Below are 15,743 nucleotides of genomic sequence, written 5' to 3' on the forward strand. Positions count from 1 at the left end.
GTAACAAAATATTATCACGTTCGTCAAATTATCAAATAATCTTCACCTGAAAAAACTACCTTGAAACATTATTGGATATATATTACTTAGTTTAGAGACACTGAAAATAGTTGTATGCATGCACCCATCACCATTCCAGAATACGCTTCATTCGTTTGGAATAGTTGCTCTGACGAATACGGTTTTATACGATACTGCAATAGTATGTTATTGAATGATGATTTTAAAAGAGTCTGAATAGGGAATAAACAAACAAGATTGATATTGTGGAGATTTATCTCCCTTTGACTTGCAGCCAATATTTCTGCATATATTTGACATGTAAATGTCAAGTTATGAATAAAAATAATTCGTTTACAAATTGTTACATTTTTATCCATTTGAACTGCTGTTATATTGTTATCCATTGTTGTTATATTGTTATCCATTGTTGTTACATTGTTATCCATTTTAATTGTTGTTATATTGTTATCCATTGTTGTTATATTGTTATCCATTTTAATTGTTGTTACATTGTTATCCATTTTAATTGTTGTTACATTGTTATCCATTGTTGTTATATTGTTATCCATTTTAATTGTTGTTACATTGTTATCCATTTTAATTGTTGTTACATTGTTATCCATTGTTGTTATATTGTTATCCATTGTTGTTATATTGTTATCCATTGTTGTTATATTGCTATCCATTGTTGTAATATTGTTATCCATTTTAATTGTTGTTACATTGTTATCCATTTTAATTATTGTTACATTGTTATCCATTGTTGTTATATTGTTATCCATTGTTGTTATATTGCTATCCATTGTTGTAATATTGTTATCCATTGTTGTTATATTGTTATCCATTTTAATTGTTGTTACATTGTTATCCATTTTAATTGTTGTTACATTGTTATCCATTGTTGTTATATTGTTATCCATTGTTGTTATATTGTTATCCATTGTTGTAATATTGTTATCCATTGTTGTTATATTGTTATCCATTTTAATTGTTGTTATATTGTTATCCATTTTAATTGTTGTTACATTGTTATCCATTTTAAGTGTTGTTACATTGTTATCCATTTTAATTGTTGTTATATTGTTATCCATTGTTGTTATGTTGTTATCTGTTTTAATTGTTGTTATATTGTTATCCATTTTAATTGTTGTTATATTGTTATCCATTGTTGTTACATTGTTATCCATTGTTGTTATATTGTTATCCATTTTAATTGTTGTTATATTGTTATCCATTTTAATTGTGGTTATATTGAAGTATAGGTATTATTCAAAGACACAAGATAAAGACATGATTGTTCAATATTTTTTATTGATAACATATTATCAATAACATACTTAAAATATAATTATTTAAAATATAAATGCATTTTGAATAAACTGGATACATAACATAAATGACTAGTTGACTAAATTATCGAAAGAGTTACCACCCTTGCATATTTTTGTAGCTGTTGCACTACAATAGCAATGCACGGACGTTAACTTGACGAAGGAGGAATTATTGATTTTTCGGAAAAATATTCGGGTCTTGAAAAACAGAATTATTGTACAGTTGACACTATTGATGAATTTATAAATATTCTGGAAGACAATATTACTCCAAACCAAACAATATTATTCAATACTTCTGTACCTTAAGAAAAAAGACTGCCTAAATGTGCCTAATTGATAAATATTTTCTATGAATAAATAAATAAAGAATATTCGTCTTTCGTGGGTAACAATGAACATTGTAAGTTATAATTCAAGTGATATGAAAATGAGGATTATTATCTAATGGAATGAACTTTGTTCTTAACAAATATATATATAAAGTATTATTTATCCCCTTTTTTATCTAGATCAATTAACCACTAAAAAGGCCAGCGATCATTACTGGTAAGATAAAACTAATATACAGTGTATCTGGTTTTCCTGTATTTGGCCAAAATAAAAATATAGTTGGTTTAGCATAACCCGCTCGACACAGAAAAAATGCGCCTACTCAGGAAATTTTATTGTGAAAAATAAAATGACTTTTTTTTTTTTTTTTTTTTAAATTACTTGACCGTTCCGGATAATTATCTCCGGAAGTTGCTTTGCAAATTTGAAAATACATCTCGCAAACCCAAATAAGCTTTGGGTGTGTTTCTTTTCAAAATAGGTAATGATTTCCAAACAGTTTATATTCTGGTTTGTTTTTGTTTTGAAGGTTGAAAATATGTTTTCAGAACTGATTTTAAAAGAGCTCAGCACTACCTACCTACCCATATGTAAAACCCCCTGGTCAGGTTACAGCAAACCAAGATATTTTTAAAGATGACCTTTGGAGTAACTATAACAAGTCATGACCCCATCTTCGGATGTGTCTACACATCTCAACGAAAATATTTCAGACTAATACCATACAAAACAAACATAAATAAAAACATCAATTATCATGTTAGGTTTTACAACATAAAAGACAAAGAACAATGTTTTGTAAACGTTTGTCTACATTAGACAAAACCTATTCTTAGAATAAGATATGTACGACTAATGATACTATTGTTTTACTTCCCAGATAATAACTGATTACAATATACAACAAGATTTGATATACATGCAGAATATTAATCAACATTAATTGTGTAACTATTTCATAGTTAATATATAGTTGGTAACAAAATAACTAGTTTCTTGATTAAGAGGGATAATTTAGCGTTTCAGATTCATAGTGAAGTCAAATTTCATCGTTAAAATAACGTGCTACGTTTACACGACAGGGAAGTGAATCAGATAAATAATATGACGTTTCTCATACATATGGAAATGTCATTTTTATCAGATTTCATATCAATAACATAAAAATTAATTAATTAAATAACAATATAATAATACTGTAAAATCATATATTGTCGTGAGGTTAAATTTTCGTTGTTTTCTCCAAAAACGCTATTTTATTGGGGCAGGAATTCATGGATTAAGAATACGTTGATGTATGTATTTTGAAAACTTTAGTAATTCGTGGAAATTTGAAATCGTGCATCATTTGTACCTACGAAATAAGCGAAAATTAAACCTCGAAAATTAATGATTTTACAGTATTCATTTATCACAAACGACGAATTATGCAAAAGCTATCACATGTATCTTAATTTAATTTAGCACTTAAGTTGAACTGCACCACTTTTTACATTTTGCACCAAGAACATATGAATCGAACACGCAAATATCCAATTGCATTTCAGGAATTGTTATGTGTTTGTCAACTTTCAAGTTGACCTTTACGAAGAATAATAATTTTGGGCAACTGAATTTATTTTCAGATTTGCCCATATATTCTTTCCAATACATGCAGTAATAAATGGGAGAGCATTCTCCTTTGAACAGTATCTCTACATATATTCGAAGTGTCTTAATAAATTTTGATAATTATAAGCTACCTACACACGTGTAATATAAGCTATAAATATTGAGTTAGATATAATTGTAACCGTCCTACACACGTGTAATATTACCTATACATATCGACTTAAATATAACATTAGCAGCTATATTCCAACTCAAGACAAACTTTTAAAGCGTCCACGTTTGTCTATAAGGATACATTCTATTACATTTAATTTGAATAAGAAGCTTCTAATGACGAACTCCGTCGATATGCAATGATCTCGTTTCCGAAATTGTCTTGCTTTTGTTCACAACGACTGGAATTAGAGTATTATACCAGGTTAACAAAAGATCCCTCTTGAAATTTGATTTTCCTTTCTAGGTTAAGAATTCTATCGTGTGTCAAAGTTTTGTTATTTCAATAGCCTCGTCATACGTTGGTGGTCTCGAGTTGGAACTTGAAGACTGCGTCCGGAACGACAGATTAGTACGGTATGAATAGTTTGTGTTGAAAGAGACAACCGACTCACGGTCGTCCGCGGTCATAGTATCGTCCAAATCGTCTATTGTGTCGATTGTAAAAATGGACATTGTGTCTGAGAAAGGCATGTCTGAAGAAGGAGAACTTGGTTCTGGTACCACGGCACTTTCCGGAACCACGGGACTCACAGTGGCAGGTCCGTTTCGGCGTTTAGTCCGTAACCTCCGCTTGTACCGTTTGCTGTGGAAATTACAAAGGGAATTACACTATAGGAACAACTGCATTTTATATATACACACAACATTAAACTGTAATAAGTGTATGATAACTATAGGTGAATACATAATACAGAAAAAAACATGATTGTCAACATTGTATTGCCTTCTTAACGTTTTGTCTACTGACCACACAAGTAATTAAGTTGTCTTAACACACAAGTAAGTCGTCTTAACACACAATTAAGATGTAACTTACAATGTACTCGTATCAATTTTAATCAATTTACTGAAATTTTTGAAAAGAAACTGAACCATTTTTACTCAATAATTTTCTCATACCAATTGCATTTTGATAGTTAGGGAAACAATGTAGGAATGGTACGATTGTTTAAAGGGACATTCCTTCGTTTGAATAAAGTTTAGGTCGTCAAAATTAAACTCACTGGAAAATACGTATTTTTTCCAAGTAGTAAAAGGCAGTTTTACTCTCAAGATAAACTAAAGTTGTTCGGGTATGAAGTCCTGAAAATTCTTAATTCGACCCGAAATATCACTAATTACCGCAAAGACACACGGTATTTGTATATGTCTTTTTCTTGTATATTTCGGCGTTAATTTCATTACATGTAGGCACACACATAATCATCGTTCGGACATAGATTTCATCAATAGAAATTTTGCATGTTTCTGATATCTGAACCTTTAATATTGACACAGAAATGTCCTTGTGAACTGTTACGTTAATTATTTAGTGATTTTGCTACTTACATAAATGGCGAAACGTTCAGAAACAGCTGAATAAAAACGGTGAGCTTGTCTGAAAATGAAGGGAAAACAATGTATAATATCAATAACGAGGAGCTGATAACTTAATGCTAACAATGTACAAAATTAAATGTTTGCATAATTTTCTAATTGTGTCATTAATTATATTTTGATAAATTATTCGTTTTATGAGGACATTTGAATTATTTAATGCTAATTAAGTCACAATTATGAAAATGCTAACATTAAAATCTTTTTGCACTCTTAATTCCAAGGATGAAAATAAACCCTGTCATGGGCTTAGAACGGCCGGTTTCTGGAATTGATTATAAGGTTTATTGTATCGATTTCATCTATCTATCTACGTCATTAAGTTGTCTTTGGTAATAGCTAATTAAAGGCATATAATTGTACACATAAAAGAAACATGGGATGCCGACATATAAACGAAAGAAACCGTAATTCATAAAACGGGGACAAAATAGGGACACCATATAGATTAACATGAAGATCGTGGGAAAATCAAAGGTGATCACAGTCATCAACGTCACCCCTGTTTTTGTAATCACCAAAAAATTTACTTTATTTCATATACACCGGTGGTGTATCATGAATTATACCTGGTCCTTTTTTACCAGTAGTTTACTTTGTATACACCGATTGACCTACAGGTCAACCTCGTTTCCAATCGTCTTCCTGTTGGTTCTTATTCATATTGTATTGTAGGAGTTCCTGTTTATGGACCATTAAATACACTTACCTGTGAATTTTCCACCACTAATGTTTTCACTACAGTTCCAGCGAACGAATGGAAAGTAACAAAGCATGGAAAGGGCAGCCAGACACAACGAGAAAATGAACTCAGGCCGAGGTTTATTTACAATGAAGGGAGCCAAGGTCAGATAGACTGATCCCAAAGTAACAATGAAAGGAACGATGATGTTTACCTGGAAGATAAGATAATACATCTATATGTACCTGGGCGAATATGTAAAATAAAATCATCATTCAGTTTCGAGTTTCATGGTTTTTGGGGTCAAGGTCAAGGTCAAAAGTTAATATCATTAGCGGGGGCCGGTAGAAGATATGTATTGTTTTAGCAATACCCAATGTGTTTCTTTTTCGTGGGATATTATTTTCAATGCTTAGAAAAAAGCGCTAGATATCCATGGACACACTGAACAAACTTAATCCAATCAATGAATTATGGTCCATTTCAAAATTTTATGAAAACGGTATCCATTTTGCTTCAAATATTTTCTAAAAACAATCTAAAAACCCTTTATAGTATTCATAACTATTATCTATTCTGTGCTTGAATGAAGAATGGAAATACATTTCGTTTTTCTGAAGAATGGTAAGAAAACAAGGGGTGTGAACTAAAAATCTTACTTTATACGGTCTATCTAGATGCGGTTTTCGGATTCTCATGATCAGCAACCCACCGACCGCAAGTCCATGAAACAGCCAGACAGTGAACACCCAGAACCGCACCATTTGTGACACGTCCACCGCCAAGGCAATCACTACCCCACTCACCGCCTGCGTAAAAAACAGACCGAGTTACATATGATATGGGTCTTATGTCTTATGACATTACTACTTACTCGGATAATTAGATAAAAATGAAATTGTCAATGATGTCATGTGAGAAAATGTGCTAAAAAGCGAGAATGAAAAATACCCCTTTAACGGAATGAAAGAAAAAGCTTTTAATTTCTTGAAAATGATTGTTTAGAAGCTACGACCAAATAAATAATGATTGGTGAAGAGCTATGTTTCGTCATATCTCGAAAAGTCATATTTTCTATAGATATTACACCACTATATGTCACCTAAGTGTGTGGGAAATTTGCAGGCGTATCATTATGCAAAACACGACTACGTATGTGTAACAACCTCGCTGATAAAGATATCACTGCGTAGGCCGGAAGTGGTGTTCGTTTTTTATTTGTCACATCATTAGGTGATCTGAGTGTGTATACTTACGCGGAGGATGATTGCCGGAAGTGGTGATTTGGTTTTTACATGTACGTATGATAAGACATCCGGTATGTAGCCATCATGAACGGAAAACTGCGATAGTCTGTAAATAACACGTAAAGATACGCCGTCTTCAGTAAGATTAACATTGAATAGATAAAACATAATTTATCTTACAAAAGGTATTAAATTACCATAATGAAGGTTAGATATCAGAAAACTATCAGACATTAGTAAATATATTACCTTCCAGATGACAAAAATGTGTTATTTGCGTTTCCTAGAGCGACCATGGCAACACCTATAGGGATGATGAAGGCTGCCTTTCCAAGTGCTTTTCTGCCCCACAACTACAAAAAAAATCGGATCACCATAATGATTTATTTAGATAGCAAAAATAATGTAATCTATCACAGCGATGTTCACATATCAATTAACCAGGTATTTTCAATTATGGAATTAATTCAAACTTTTTAACACATCATCACGTTAACGCTTGCAGGCGTCATGAGCAAACATGGCGTTGTAGATTAGTCGAATAATTCTGAGGATCTTATGCTTTGTTTGGGATGAAGTTAGAATTGGCGTTTTGTTTTTTATCATTCTTGGAGAAAAGTTAAGCAATGAACTTGTGAGACGAGAGAGGATACTCACTACACCAAACGAATGGGCGCCAGACATTTCCTCCTCGGTAAGCACAGTGAAATATGACATCACGGTAAGTAGGTAGATGACCATTACAGTTGGTATGATAATTTTCACCAATTTTGGCAGGTTTCTGTGACAAACAAAACATATTTCGAATTTCAAGGATATTGAGTTTTCCTAGACCAGACTTCAGCCCCGCTAAGCCAGCTACATTCGTCCTAGTCTATTCAGTATTGTAAAATGCCTGAAGTTGTTTATGAAAATTGCAAATCTGTCCCTCTAAATGATTTTTGCTGGATTTTGTATAAAGGGGATCTATTTTGTATGATTTATCATATACACAGAACCATATGATAACTCGTGGTCCTGTTATATGACTACACTGGAGACCCCAACCAATCAAAGTAGCCCACTGGAAGTCCAAAATGGCCGTGAGGTCGCGTATTCCATAACACGTTCAATACGAGAATTTATACGCGACAAAAGTAATGCTGATTTAGCTGATAAATCACGCTACGTTCGCGAACGCTTAGGTGACGTGTGTATAAAATCAAAAATGTGAGGGGTTCCGGATACTCACTTCGGGGGTTTTCTGACAGCAGCCGTGACGTTCGGAACATAGGCCCTGAAAGCACACAAAGATTGACTTATCTATTGTTCCTGTCATACGATTCGCCAATATTAGGCAAACAGACAGAGGGCGTGAAGGGGTCAAGTAAAAGTCCAACCTACCAGCCACCGTACGCCCATAGGCAGTTGTACACCCCAATGATGATCTTGCTATGATCAGTTTCTGTGTTATCAAAGCCCTCCTTCAAGCCGTCTATTTCACCTGCAGAAACATTTTAAAATAAAGAATATATATAGCCAATAATGACAATAAGTTCACCGAGATAAAAATGTATGAACAGACAAGAGGAGTAATACATGGCATAGATTAAGCAATTTCGAATAATACGCTTCATAAAAAAATGTTATAAACACAAAGAGATAATAATTGTGTATTTCAAGAACGATTTCGCAGATAAGCTGTATTTTTAAAGACAATTCAATAAGAAAATCAGAATTACAAACGATTTTACCAAAAATCCATCAAAATGCATCATACAGCTTTTTCGTCGTTCAAAGACTCTTCAGTGATGCTAAGGGTTTAAAGTGTTGATAACGTATTATTATATGTTACCGGGAATCAGAGAGATAGTTTTGCTATGAAATATGTTCCATACAATGTCCATTGAAATATAAATTATATTATCATACCTGCCCCCAGTCTGTATATACCGGTCACAATGATGATACCAATCGTAACAATCTTGCCGAGATTCGCCAGGGACTGGATCTGTTGGGCCAGGCGGAGGCTGTAGGTGTTTAGGATTGCCAAGCTAACTGTTCAAAATACAAATGCATTTATAAATATATGAAAAACGAAAGTAGATATATTTAGGGGTTATTTTTAATGAATAATTACATGGGGCATTCTTTCGTTCGGCCAGCACAAACATGCAAAATTTCTATCGATGAAATCTATGTTCGATCGAGGATAATATATGAGTGTTTGTGCCTACTATTAATGAAAGTAATGCCGAAATGTACAGAAAAATGACAAAGCGTATACAAATACCGTCTGTCTTTGCAGTAATTAGTGATACTTTGGGGCGGATTAAATTTTTTTAGGACTTAATACTTGAAGAACTTCGGTTTGCCTTGCGAGTTAATGTAACGATAATAACTGTTACTATTTAGGAAACAAGTACTTACATATTATGGTTACAGTCAGCATTTGTTCTAGCAACTTTGGCGGGCCACAATTGTCGACGATGGCGTCTGCAATGTAGTGTGAAAAGGCCAGAGCGAACACAGCCGTTGTGATAGGCTCCGCCACAGCGATTCTCATCCAAGTGTAGACAAACGAAGGCAGTGGGCCAAACGCTTTGTGAATATAGCCGTACTCACATCCATCCCGCTTCACAAAGATCTGCATCTCAGCAAAACACAAAGCCGCTGTAAAGATAAAGATGACTTGATTTTACATGGCCGTGATAGAAAGTCTTAAAATGAATTGTTTTGGTTTTAGGGGAATGTGTATTCAGTTTGATTAAGCATGGTAATATAAATATGTGTTAAAGTTGAATGAGTATTCATGATATAAATATGTGTAAGTGTTGAATGTGCATTCATGATATAAATATGTGTAAATGTTGAATGTGTATTCATGATATAAATATGTGTTAATGTTGAATGTGTATTCATGATATAAATATTTGTTAATGTTGAATGTGTATTCATGATATAAATATGTGTTAATGTTGAATGTGTATTCATGATATAAATATTTGTTAATGTTGAATGGTATTCATGAAATAAATATTTGTTAATGTTGAATGAGTATTCATGATATAAATATTTGTTAATGTTGAATGTGTATTCATGATATAAATATTTGTTAATGTTGAATGAGTATTCATGATATAAATATTTGTTAATGTTGAATGTGTATTCATGATATAAATATGTGGTAATGTTGAATGAGTATTCATGATATAAATATGTGTTAATACTGATACACATATGGTTCACATCAGAAGGTCATAAATTTTTCAAAATATTGGAAAGACACAAAATGGACTTCATTAAACATTATGTTGGTCTAAACATGTTATTCTGAACATGCTTACAATATTCACAGACAAAAATGACCTTTTTGTTTTGTGTGTTTCTATTGACAGCATTCACTATCTTTTTAACCACAAAATCTACATAATCGATATTGTCATTTATAAAACTATTTACCCTGACATTTCACTGTCACCAAGACCAAAAAAGAATTATCTACAGATGAAAAAAGTAAGAACTTGACACGGTTAGCCATAATCCCGTGTTTTTACCTTTTCACTAACGTTCCTGCCCGACATTGGAATTACTCCCAGCACGAAATGTGTAAGTCTACTGTACAGTGGATGCCATCACGTCAAATTAATATGTTTATCCAAGGTGTTGTCTTATCTTATTTGGAAGCATATTTGATTAAGAGATAGAAAACTACTAAACTTTGTAAGAGATAAGATCTCGTGAGGTCACATGCTAAGTTTTAAAGTAAATAGTACAGTGGTAGTGTATTGTTTGTATAAAAGTTTATTAAAAAACATACTAGTACAACATTTTATTCTGGATTGTCTATGTTATGAGCTTTACATAAATACCTAATTTGTAATTTTATTAAGTATTAAAGTAAAATGAAAAGATATCTTCTCTGATTTAATTATGTGTCTTATGATATACACAATAACGTAGACGACCCAGGAAAAATATTAGATTATTAAACATTTTCACGAGAGCAAACGTGAGCGTAAATACGCAGTAACCCATCTCTAACAGAAAAAAATCCTTTTCTTAGACCACATTGCTATTTTATAGTAAAGTTGATTGCTTTGAGGTTTAAAGTTTAAATACGAAAGGTCATATGAAAACGCGAACTTTGGGAGACATAAGGTGAAGATACTTTAAATTATAAAATGTATATGACGTCATTGTATACCTGACGTCATAGTTCCCAAACGTCAATATATTTTGATCTATTCTATCAAGATGGACATCACTTAGCTGTGCAATTTTGTGTCTGAAGATGGCCAAGAGGCTGAAAATCTAAAATGAGATATGCTTTTTATTGTGATATTAAATGATATGGATTCCATATTAGTGACAACCTAATGCGATGGAATCCACTCAAACAGACGACAGTCTTAATATCTATTTGGTTATTTAGACACATTTCTGAAAAACACTGTAATGAGGAAACTGGCAAGATGTTGTGAGCTATTCGTTCACCATCTTGTAGAGGAAGACAAAAACAAATGAGCGAATATTTTTCATTAAGTATGAAAAATCTTCAAATATCAGTATACCGTTGTATGTACCTCGCTAATTCCATAAGAACTTCTGAAAGATACTTATCCAAAAATCAGTCGTCTAAAGGTTTAAGGTTTCATTTCAAAAGGTCCAAAGGAAGAATATTGTTTATAATTGCGTAGCTTTACATATTTAAATTATATTTGCGATGTTTTTTTCTGCAATTAATTAAATCAAATTTGAAACTTTACGAAACATTTGTTGTGATTTGCACATCAAGATATGGAACACGTCTTGTAATTAATAAGAAAAATATACATATTAAAAATACATCAAAGTAGTATGATTTTGAATTGCTATATATACTACTTAATATAGTTTATGAGGTGTGGCATGAACTATTAACTATTCTGCTTTCTTATGAAAGACATTGTTACAACAAGTAAACACATAATAAGATATACTTGCATGTTAACACAACAAACAGTAAACGTACGTATTTTGGCGAATGTCAAAATTCAAACAGATAAGTGCAATAGTGGAAAAAGTGAGATCCATCTCATGACATCCAAGACTGTTGTTACGTATTCAAAGAAAAACACTTAAAATATTGCTGCAAGTTTTCGTTGTCATAATTGAAACTAATCAAGTATTTATAATCGTTCTAAAACGCTTAGTTTGGAATCGATAAAACATGTTATTTATAAATATTCACCTTGACATTTTATTGTCACCAAGACCAGAAAGATTTATCTACAGATGAAAAAAGTAAGAGCTTGACACGGTTAGCCATAATCCCGAGTTTTTACCTTTTCAATAACGTTCCTGCCCGACATTGGAATTACTCCCCACACGAAATGTGTAAGTCTACTGTACAGTGGATGTCATCATGTCAAATAAATATGTTTATTGAAGGTGTTGTCTAACCTTATATGGAAACATATTGGTTTTTAAGACAGACATCTACTCAAATTTTAAGTACATGTTTATGAAGTATTCTTAGATTACCTTATCAATAATCGGAAATAATGTTGTAAGGTAATTTTCATCTGGCTCTGTAAATGGTGTATTCGTGTAGAATTTTTATCGTAGAACTTCAAAGTAAAACACCAAATTATGTCACTTCAGCAAAATGTTATTACCAAACAAATATTTGTTCGAATGATGCGTACTGTCTACTGGCACATTAAGAGATGCAAAACGCAAATAAAAATAGGCATAAAAGACAAGAAGGACAAGACTCACAAGAGTTCAAACGATAATTTAGATTTTTTTCCCCAGCAAAGTTAGATTTTTTGTCGGAGGGGTAGGGGGTGGGGGTTGATGTTCTTTACTATAAACCTGTTGTTTTAAAACAACCTACAACCCATATCGTGATTACCTACCCATGATGGGGTATACACCACCAGAGCCCATATCGTGACTACCTACCCATGGTGGTAAATATTCCACACAGAGCCCATATCGTGACTACCTACCCATAGTAGTAAATATTCCACACAGAGCCCATATCGTGACTACCTACCCATAGTAGTAAATATTCCACACAGAGCCCATATCGTGACTACCTACCCATAGTAGTAAATTTTCCACACAGAGCCCATATCGTGACTACCTACCCATAGTAGTAAATATTCCACACAGAGCCCATATCGTGACTACCTACCCATAGTAGTAAATATTCCACACAGAGCCCATATCGTGACTACCTACCCATAGTAGTAAATATTCCACACAGAGCCCATATCGTGACTACCTACCCATAGTAGTAAATATTCCACACAGAGCCCATATCGTGACTACCTACCCATAGTAGTAAATATTCCACACAGAGCCCATATCGTGACTACCTACCCATAGTAGTAAATATTCCACACAGAGCCCATATCAGCAAGTTTAGACCTACTGAGCCCGCTGCCAGTGTCACACCTTTAGGTGACGTGAAGATCCCTGGACCTACAGATAGATAAGACATCAAGCATCAAAATACATTTAGTCATGCGCATACAGATAATTTAAAGTACCTGAAAAAAATGATAATACAGAAACACCTTTTTTTCAAAATATAAAAATATGTATGTTAAATAAAATTATATATAATATAAAAATATGGTTTAAGATATATTATTGATCTGGTATATCATTTCCTATATATGTTTATATAGTACAGAAATAAAAACATGACTAGTTAACATATTAAAACATTCATTATCATTATTATCCATATTGACAATACATCCATGTCTACCTTTAACTTGATCACATATCATCACATATCTTATATACAGTACGGCAAATATTAGGTGTATATCGTTTGATATGTACATTTCTAAGGGTGAATAATGCCATATATTACGGATATACTTATATACATATAGGTTGTAATGAATCATATCATGTTGGGATTGTATCGAGTTCTTGTGACGTCGAGGAAGTCCGTTACTAAGAAAAATGAATTTCTTATTACGTTTGTACTAGACCACTTCATGTTGGAGAGGTATAGTTGGATGCGGAATACTACGTTAATTCATAAAGAAAAAATCATTGTATATTTGATCGAATTGTTATTCTTATCTAGCGTTTAATGCCGTCAATGGGTTTATAAAAACGAGATAAGCTATTCACGAACTATCCCTTTATAAGTTGGTTGTATCGCTTGTAGTATCTAACACACTTTATCATCAAAATACTTGGAAGACAACCTTGACTCATTGTCTGAAACCCATGCAAAGATCGCGGGTCACATGATAACAATAACAAACAGAATCACGTGATCAAATGTAAACATTCTCTGCCAAAAAGATACTGAAATATCAAAGACTACGAACACAAAAAAGCACTGTTTAATTGGGTTTCTTATTTATAATCAATTTTGACTAAAACGTAATTTGTATAATTCATAAATTATCACAACGAGTATGCATTGTATCTAAATGTGTTTTATTTCTAACGAAGCGAAATTATGCTGAAATGAAATCAAGAAAAAGGTATTGTGTATATAACATCACCCTCCTTAAGCTTGACCTTCCCCTTTTATCCATTAAATTTGAAGTTAACAAATAATTAATTGCATCCCAAAGAAACTCAATGATAGTCCGTTTTTATATTTGTTTTGTGTTTGGGACGCTGTTATTTATGTGGGGTTTGTTTTATTTGAAAGTAATGTAATATATATTTCTATATCGTGGATGTCATCTTAAGCATTTTTGTGACAAGCATAGCAAAATACGTTGTCCGTGGTGTATCATCTTAAAATAAATCAAGAACTATTTATCCTCGCCGTGACGTCATCTTACCTATGACAGTCTGCATTATGAGCGAGCCGCCAAAGAGTATGCCGACCTCTTTCGATCGGCTGCTCTTCTTCTTTGGTTGCTTGTTCTCCTCCCGGTAAACACCACGTGACTGTGTCGTCACCCATACTGATACGTCATACAGGTCCGTCTGACCGGAAGTGTGTTTCCCGTGCCCGCTGTTGTTGAAACGCTTCCTCGCTTGAACAGATAAGCGAAAAGTAACCAAACGAAAATATTTATTGCGTTGATGTCTCACAGGGAATGAAATATGTAGATAAATACATTTATCATTTAGATAAAAGTAAATATGTAAATACATGTATATCATGTTCATAGAACAATGAAATATCAAACAATGTTTTGTAAGACTCTCTGGAATTATCAGCGTTTCGAATCCCGTATTTAGAATCCGATTGATGTACCCACTTACATCCCCAAAAAACAACTTATTTACGATGCAGTTATATTTTACACCATAAGTTAGCCAACACCGGTCTCATTTTTGTTTATTTTACTTTTTTTCTCTAAAATCTTTAATCACCATTAAAACATAAATAAAATTCGACTACAATTTTTATAATGCAATGGTATCATATTTAATGCATATTTCATTATCGTGAAATGTTCGACTTTAAATTTCAATGGGATAGTCTTGGCGACGAGCAGTGGAAGACTAACGTGTTTGTCAGGCACAAACATTGATAGTGAGATAAGAGAAGGAAACGTGTTTTATGAATGAACTCTAACCTGGGAAACTAACGTGACTTGTTACCTATTGTTTAAGTTATAATTATTCACAAAAGAGGTTAATTCGTATGTCTATATGTAAAAAGATGCGCAATTTGTAGCACTGCACAGTTTCAAAACATCATACTAATATCTATAGGTATAACTCATTCAAATAACTAGTCAAAAATTACTATCGTTACATGGAAATAAAAATTATACGGGAAAAGTGATTATCCGTTATGAAAATTCCTTTCCAGAATTTTAAAGTGATTATTTGAAGTAATAATGTTACTTACAAAGTATAAATAAATAGGTGAATAAAAATGAATATAAATTCAACAAATTAATGAAAATAAATAAATAAAACATGTGCCAATATATAGTTTGTAAAGTTATTCAATTGTGCCATTGGATTGGTTTT

The 15,743-nt window shown here is 32.6% G+C and overlaps 1 protein-coding gene across 1 annotated transcript; it reads right to left on the reverse strand.

The window, feature by feature from the left end:
• Window positions 1-1,993: 1,993 nt before the first annotated feature.
• LOC117337705 (b(0,+)-type amino acid transporter 1-like) lies at window positions 1,994-13,785 on the reverse strand. The gene is made up of 13 exons (XM_033898803.1): window positions 13,773-13,785; window positions 13,152-13,253; window positions 9,210-9,452; window positions 8,712-8,837; window positions 8,184-8,283; window positions 8,032-8,076; window positions 7,458-7,581; window positions 7,050-7,153; window positions 6,810-6,906; window positions 6,213-6,362; window positions 5,581-5,767; window positions 4,824-4,872; window positions 1,994-4,077 (listed from the first exon to the last, which is right to left on the reverse strand). The coding sequence occupies exons 1-13, from the start codon at window positions 13,783-13,785 to the stop codon at window positions 3,759-3,761; spliced, it is 1,659 nt and encodes a 552-aa protein (XP_033754694.1). The 3' UTR covers window positions 1,994-3,758.
• Window positions 13,786-15,743: the final 1,958 nt, after the last annotated feature.

This window comes from Pecten maximus, chromosome 11 (genome assembly GCF_902652985.1).
Source record: "Pecten maximus chromosome 11, xPecMax1.1, whole genome shotgun sequence".
Classification (NCBI taxonomy): Eukaryota; Metazoa; Mollusca; class Bivalvia; order Pectinida; family Pectinidae; genus Pecten; species Pecten maximus.

Coding starts and splice junctions, on each gene's coding strand:
- LOC117337705 (XM_033898803.1), bottom strand. Junction 8,077..8,183: donor CTATGGGCGTACGGTGGCTG/GTAGGTTGGACT, acceptor GTGTGCTTTCAG/GGCCTATGTTCCGAACGTCA. Junction 6,363..6,809: donor TTCCGGCAATCATCCTCCGC/GTAAGTATACAC, acceptor TTTTTTACGCAG/GCGGTGAGTGGGGTAGTGAT.